This window comes from Oncorhynchus keta, chromosome 30, assembly GCF_023373465.1.
Source record: "Oncorhynchus keta strain PuntledgeMale-10-30-2019 chromosome 30, Oket_V2, whole genome shotgun sequence".
NCBI classification, from domain to species: Eukaryota; Metazoa; Chordata; class Actinopteri; order Salmoniformes; family Salmonidae; genus Oncorhynchus; species Oncorhynchus keta.
In genome coordinates this window covers 21,524,702-21,532,780 of record NC_068450.1, presented here as the reverse complement: position 1 = coordinate 21,532,780, position 8,079 = coordinate 21,524,702, and the positions used below count along the sequence as shown (strand labels likewise).

At 41.7% G+C, this 8,079-nt stretch overlaps 1 protein-coding gene across 1 annotated transcript; it reads right to left on the bottom strand.

Annotated features, from left to right (window-relative positions):
* Positions 1 to 946: 946 nt before the first annotated feature.
* phf6 (PHD finger protein 6) lies at positions 947 to 7,743 on the bottom strand. Its single transcript, XM_035743976.2, has 11 exons — positions 7,576 to 7,743; positions 5,687 to 5,885; positions 4,159 to 4,263; positions 3,637 to 3,770; positions 3,501 to 3,547; positions 3,184 to 3,350; positions 2,924 to 3,064; positions 2,589 to 2,693; positions 2,113 to 2,246; positions 1,723 to 1,861; positions 947 to 1,616 (listed from the first exon to the last, which is right to left on the bottom strand). Exons 2-10 carry the CDS (start codon positions 5,816 to 5,818, stop codon positions 1,723 to 1,725), a joined length of 1,104 nt encoding a protein of 367 aa, XP_035599869.1. The 5' UTR covers positions 5,819 to 5,885; positions 7,576 to 7,743; the 3' UTR covers positions 947 to 1,616.
* Positions 7,744 to 8,079: the final 336 nt, after the last annotated feature.

Below are 8,079 nucleotides of genomic sequence, written 5' to 3'. Positions count from 1 at the left end.
CTGGTTGTAGGACTGAATAACGAATCAAATGAGGGGAAATCCTGATGCACCGCCCATTTTGGATAGAATCTGTCATCGCCATGAAATCATGTAGACGAAACGCAATGCGGGGCACTGCACGATATTCCCATCACTATGAATATGGAAAATGGCAACGTCAATTACCAAGCAGTTTCTTCAAACCATGCACCTGTAATGTAGCATTCTAGCTACCCAATTGATCAGTATGTTGTTGATCAACATGCCCATTCTAAATCAACAGTACCGTTTTAAATAGAAATGCTCAAAAAAATATATACATTTTCAACCTGCTTTTCTGTGCAGCGGACTGTATTCCGTTTTTATTGCCAACAATAAACTTACTTCAAACGATCTATAGCCTGGATAGGGATCAAGGTTGAACTAAACACAGACTACCATTTAGACCTCTAGCCGGTTGAACCCAGAAGACGTTTTTGCCTGGGGAATTGCTGAAGGGCCTTCTTGCTCTGGTCAACATCCAGGTATCTGTGACATTCTTCATCCTATTAACTGACCATAACAAAACTCCTCCAATCCCAAAGCGTCCATCAACAACCACTATTTGCGAGGCATCTGTATATTGATCTGGCAGTTTTAAAGTTTTTTTTTTTTTTTTAAATCATATTTGGAAGCTTTCGAAATAACATGTCTGGTACAATATTCAAATCATAAAAGGAAAAAGGAATACTGCCACCTTCTGGACAACATCAAAATGTTTTTTTTTCTTGCTTTCTTATGTTGGACAAAAACATTTCAGCAGTATAAGTGTAATACAAAATGTATATTGTAGCCTGTAATTGTAACCCTTCGCGAATACAATTGTGGATGCTGAGAAAATGAGAATAGCACAAAAAGTCAATATTCTTTCCTTATAAAGAAGTCTGCATGGGCATGTTGGAGCAATACAGAACATGAATAAACAATCTAAAGTGCTGCATGCTAGCAGATTAACTTTAATCCTGATTGACTATAAAAGAAAGCCACAAATATTCAATAGTATTCATGATTATGATACAGTTGTCAAACACACTTTTTTTTAGAGAAGTAAAAAAGGAATTTCTTGAGAGAAGATTACAGCTACAACAAAGTAAATCAAATTCCATGATTAGGAAGAGACTGGGGGGAAATCTACAATATTACAAGGCAGCCTCCTTGAAGAAGAGCTAGAGGAAGAATAATATTGTTTGTATAGAACTAGAATGCTGTGGGGCACATGGGAAGCAAGATACAATGAATGTTGATAACTTTGTTGAGTCATGTCTTCTTTAAGAGCAATACAACATGTATTACAGGAAGAACACGACTCTCATGCTTCATCTTCCACCCAGCAGCAGTGTTTTTCTCTTAGTACTCCAGTCCCTCCGTGCCATTTCTCATCCATGAAACTTAACAATACCAAAGAGGTTTGTGAAGAAGCCAGGTGCTGACATGTTCACATCTGGCAGGGGTGTGTGTGTCTGATGTTTGAAGAAACTGAAATGGTGAATGAGGGGGCTGGCAGTCGCCCCCTACTTTAGAAGAAGAACTCAATAGAAAAATATCTTTGCTCCATCTTGGATATCCCCTCTTCTTATCCTGCAATCCTTAACCATCACCTGTGAAGGGAGTACATTGACATCAGCCGTATACCAAATACTTGACAGCTGCTGGCCTATTGGTACTTATCACCATTTGATCCAGGCAGGTGTGACAGTGCCATACCTAGTTGCCATTGATTTGTGGCGGAGGCAGAGGCAGTGTTCCCCCGTGATCAATGGCCGCCCTCTCTCTGTTGCGACTCTCCCTCTCCTCATCCTCCTCATCCCGCTCCTCATTCCCACTGTGATTCTTACAGTACAGCCTGGAGAAGAGACAATGGTGTAATGTCAACTTATATCTTTACGAAGGTTACATAGAATTACAGACAGGACAGGAATATTAACTTGAGGATTATTATTGAGGTCTGTCAGGAGCAAATAAATTATACTTTATTTAAGTAGTTGCAATGTAATTAATCACCAACAGCAAAGTGTTTATTTTAGGAACCAGAAGAAAACTATCCATAGGTGAGGACTTGACACCTGAAAATGAGAAAGCAGAGGGGGTTCTCACTTGTAGATGCCACGAGCCATGTTCTCTATGTACTTGGCCTTGTCCTGCAGGCCGCAGTGATAATGATAGGTCTTCACACAGGCTTTGATCTCACAGCCAATAGTGGCTCCCAACTGGGTACACAGGGTACATTTCTGGAAGAGACCATCAATATACATTTACATTTTGTCATTTAGCTCTTATCTAGAGCAACTTACAGTCAGTGCATTCAACTAAGGAAGGTACATCCCTAGAACTATAATACTTATTTAATAGGATCTCTATGGTATTACCAATCAGATTGATGTACCAACAATAGGTCTCTGATATAGCATTGGCGACTTTCAAGGATCTTCCCCCATATTCAGTAGAAATGCATTAAAATTCTCTGCAAATAAAATGTTATTAGTTGCTAGTGCTAGTAAGCTACTTGTCCCACTGAGCAACCCTTGTGTCTTCACATTACCATACTACAGTGCTATCTGCAAGGTTCTCACCATTCTCTTCCCCCTCTTGATTTCCTGAATGACTGTTTTGATGTCAAAGTTCCCAAATTCAGCCCGTGAGGAGGTAGTGAGTTGGACGGTTCCCGATGAGAACAGCTGCCAGGTAGGAGTGACAACCAGGTCAGATGACAAACATGGCAAATCAGAGTATAACAGAAAATACCTTTAAAATGGATTGTGCTTTTCTGATCCATACATCTTCCAGAATGTAATTCTTGGACAAACAATAGTATATAGACCATCTTCAGCAGAATTTTTTTTTTCTTCTGATGAACAATGATTGTTACTGCTTAGTACAGACTGACAAGTGATGAGATCATTCTTACCATGCACTTGTAATGTGCAGCAACCTTTTTTGCATTATCTGCATGTAACACGCCCCTCATCTCGTTCTCCTCCTCTCCGGAGTGGCAGAAGCCACAGCGCTGTCCACCATCCCCAGAGCCCCTCAGAGGGGACCTGTCCCTCTGAAAGACAGACACACACCTCAGGATACATGTTCAGGGCAAATGTTGTGTGTGTGTGTGTGTGTGTGTGTGTGTGTGTGTGTGTGTGTGTGTGTGTGTGTGTGTGTGTGTGGTCTTACATGCGAGGAGCTCTCATCATCTACTCCTTGAGAGGAGGTCGAGCGTGTGTCCTCTGATTGGCCACGGGATCCAACTTTGATTCGCTCTTTCTCTAATCTCCCACGCCCCCTACTCCGTGGAGGGGAGGAGTCTGAGTCATTGGCAACACCTCCTTGTTCCTGTTCATCTGAAAAATATCAAATTGGATACATCAATACACCGGCAATTCACCCTCAGCAACAGTATAGAGAGTTAATCCCAGTGTTCTACTTTAAAAGTGTCAAAATAAAAGCCATCCCTTGTGTGCTGAGCATCACATAGAAGATAAGTTAGATACCTTCACTGGCATCCTGGGAGGCATCCCGGTGTTTGCGACAATACACACTACATCCAAAGACAGAAATATTAGGATCATTTTTAACAGAAATGTCAAGCTAAATGTTTTAATAAGGTTATGTACACAGGGCACTTACAGGTAGCTCCCTTGTGAGGGATTCTCTTTGACCTGGGCCTTGTCCCATACTGCGCAGTAGTAGTGATACGTCCGCCGGCATGTCTTCACATCACAGCCAACAGTGGCACCAGGCCGATGGCAGGACCAACACATCTGAAGGGGAGAAGAAGAACCAGACTTCCCATCTCACTAGCTGAACCCGAGTCCTAAAAGGCACACCATTCCCTATTTTTATTTTATTTTTTACCTTTATTTAACCAGGCAAGTCAGTTAAGAAAACATTCTTATTTTCAATGACGGCCTAGGAACAGTGGGTTAACTGCCTGTTCAGGGGCAAAACGACAGATTGCCAGCTCGGGGGTTTGAACTCGCAACCTTCCGGTTACTAGTCCAAAGCTCTAACCACTAGGCTACCCTGCCGCCCCTATATTGTGCACGAGTTGACCAGAGTTGCCGTAGTGCATTAATAGGGATTAGGGTGCCACCTAGAACACATTCCAAATGTGAGGACATGCGGGAATATCTTGCCATGGAGACTCACAAGTTTATTCCCCCTCTTGATCTCCTTTCTCACGTCCTGGACAGAAAACCCCCCGATGTTCTCGTTGCAGTCTGAGTGAGATGTAACCAGGGCGGAGGAGAAAAGCTGCACAGGGCAATGACAAAATCATTCAACAGAAAACTTGGGACAACACATGCAATAACTATGTTCTACTTCTCAGAGAGCAGAACTAGGGCTGGCACTACTACCATGTAACTGACAGTTATGGATGAAGACTTAAAAGAAAATAAGTCATAACCGTTTTTAAATAGTTTTTTTAACAGCGGACTGAAGACGGGATGGCTGGGTATTCATGCAGTCGAGTCCGTTTCAGTGGTGACATGGACTCATAATGTGATGAAACTTTTTGCTCCTTGCTGAAACAAGCAAGTTGTAGTTGCAATGAGTCTTTGGTTGCCTAGGCAACACCACCCTCCCTGCAGCAGCAGCACACATAGAAATATCATTAATAGAACAGGCTTGGAATCGCTAACCCTGGCAATTTGACTGGTAAACTCATGGGTACGCTCACAATGGCTGTCTGGTATTTATATATAAATTCCATGGTAATGTAATATGTTCATTCAAATTATATTAACTGATGTGGCTCATTTTTGTAATCACAGCACTTACTGATTGGTACTTCCTGTTTTGCTCCTCGCAATGGCTGCCAGTCCACCCATTATGCCATCATTGACTTGAATGGGGACGCCTGTTCTATTCATTCTATTTCTATGGCAGCACATGCAGTCTGAAGAGGAGAGAATGTGAGTCATTTTTTGGGGGGCCGCGGCCTGGCCAATTTCCATCAACCAAAATGCCATGACCGTCAAAGCCCTAAGAAGAATAAGGTTTCACAACTGAGACACAATGACACTCCCTGTTAATCGGAATTATAAGCTACAATACAGAAACATATCTGATTGTAGGGCCGGGATGATACCAGTATTGCAATATCTTTTTATATATATTATATATATTATTATCTTTTCCATGGCAAAAATGAAAACACGAATCAGACCTGTTTCTACCTGATAAAAACCTGATAAAAACCCGCTGTATGTCAAATATTGTTTGGAAGCTTGGAAAATAAACAGGTGTAACTCAGGATGACAACAATGTTTGTTTCCAACATTAGGGCTGTTTTCCTAAAGAAGTTCAATCCGCTTCGAGTTTAGTTTCCTTGCCACGATAATAATGAGTATCGTGATACTGGTATCATCCCGGCCTTATATGATTGCTTTTGTAACAGTATTGCTTACATCCCTCTCTTTGCCCCATCCTGGGCTCAAACCAGGGACACTCTGAACACAATGACAACTGACACCCACGAAGCATCGTAACCAGTCACTCCACAAAGCCGGGTCCCTTTTAACCTGGAACATGGATATCAATCCTGTCATATTGTGGAGTGACACTTAAATATGGTTTTATATGATAGTTAAATTGGTTGGCATTGAGAAACCCTTATGGATGGCCAATGCGTACAGTAGTCAGCGCTATACCACCGACTGGGGGGTCTTCTCACCATGCACTTATGGTGGGCTGCCACCTTCTGGTTGTCTGACACTAGCAGCTGTCCACACTCCTTGTCCCGGTTCGTCCTGCAGAAGGCACATTTTCGCAGCTTGGCTGCTGCTCCCTTCCTCTGTGCCGACATGGTCGGTCTCTCTCACAAACTCTCTCGTCGTCTCCTGTATCGTCTCTGTAACAGTCAGTGAGCTCTTCTGTTCGTGAGAGGGACAGAAAGAATGAGAGGTAATCACCTGACAGCAGCATCAAGTTGACCTTGTTAGTAAACCTCACTAGATACTATAGATTACACTAGACAGGTAAGGTACAGATTTATTGCTGTCAGCGAATCATTTAAAAAAAATGTATTTTATTCAAATGTAACATTTATTTTACTAGGCAAGACAGTTAAGTTAAACAAATGTTTATTTGCAGTGATGACCTACTGGGGAACAGTGGGTTAACTGCCTTGTCCATGGGCAGAACAACATATTTTTACTTTGTCAGCTCAGAGATTCAATTCAGCAACCTTTCGGTTACTGGCCCAATGCTCTAACCACTAGGCTCCCTGCCAGAAAATGATATCTGAAGGTATTAAAAAAAAACTGTTAAGGCCCTCCAAGTTCCTAAAATCTAGACCTACATATGAAACCATACCGTTGCTGGAGGTGGCCTACTGTGTTTCATGGATACAGTGCTAACATGTTGTGTAATCATCAGTGAAACAAAAGGTGAATTTGATTGAGACTTGGAGACTAATAAAGTAGGGGTGGGCCTGTGGAACATTTCTCCTGTTTTTGGGATGTTAAGCCCCTTGGCTACTGCCAATTCCATTGTTGGTGTAGGTGTGGTGTATCTGTGTGTACATGCATGTGTTGGAAGAACAGAAAAGTCAAGTCAATTGCTGAAAGACAGTAGAATACATTTTATGATCTAGAAGTGTAGAGGACAAAACCTACAATATTGTCAAATCAACAATAGTCTATTAAAAATAAATTACAATAACTCATAGAATTCATTAGATTAAGATATAATATTTTAATAGGAAATGGAGACATTACATACAAACACTGAAAAGTGAGAGGCCCTGATCACAAAAATCTGAAATACACCATAAAAATTAAAGGTAAAAGTTGTATTTCACAGTAACATTCAATCTCTATAACCTCATGTTCTCCTAATAACGAAACTGAGTGTTTTTAATCACAATGGCATGCACCGCAACGCCTTGGTTTTAAACACAGCTGCCATGATAGCTCAGGAAGAGGATCTCACAGCGACGGGCGGCAACAACGCAGCACAACGTGCATGCTCACCAGCCAAGTAAACAACGAAGGATATATAGCTACTAAACTATCAATGAAATCTTCAAGAATTACACACGAAACACGGTGACAGGTAGTGCTACGAACAGTTTAGATTAATGATCGGGTTGGTCTGTTTTTTGGGGGGAACATCGCGAACACAATCTTGTCAAAATACTATTTATTTCAGTGTAAGTTTTGAAATAAAAAGGGGTGTGTGTGCCTCTTCCAAACTGTATAAGAACACTACTATTTGGGTACACTGCTCATCGAAAGACGAACACTGTAGGCCCTCGTCGTAGGACAGAAAGGCCCGAACCAGTAAAACAAGGATAGTCCTTTCATTTGTGATCATAGCTAACCTTTTAAACATACTTTATTCTAGTATATTTCTGTTCAGGGTGTAGAGGCGCGGGTAGGTTTTGAGTGCTTTCTACGCAGAGCGCCATACGTGATGTATTCACATTCAGCAGTGAACACGGACTTCAGCGAGCTTGTCCGTCAGCAATTCCCATCGACCTAAAACCTAACAATAGTTACCTGATTAAAAAAAAGACCGATCATTCCTTTAGTACAGTGCCGAAAGATATTTAGATCTTACCAGTCTCTGTGGGATTTTGTCACGTTGCTGTGCTGGATAGAAGGGGTGAAAGTGTGTTCAAGAGTGTGTGTGTGTAGTTTCCCCCTTTTTTTAATCAGTGATCGCTTGTGTTAGGTTTCAGCACTGCGTAGCATTCGAGTGACGTTGCGCACTGCAAAAAAAAACTTAAACACGCCCCCACGCTATGCACGCACATTTTCCCCTTGAAAATTATGTACCAAGCACTGATGCCATTGAAACAAATTAGGGAGTGGTCGAAATGTACACCATTGTTACACGGAGAAAAATGGGGGAGGGTCATGCATTTTCAATTTCAGTCAGGGGGAACATCTGTACAGGGGGAGGGTTTATTATTATTTTATTTAGTCCAGGGGAAGGTCATGTAATTTGCAATCCATTAACGAACCTGGTTTGTGGTAATCTAAGAGCTGACCATACCATTATAGGTTCAGCGGTGTCTTCGAAATATTTTTGCTATTTCCACAATTAAAAATGATCTGCGCA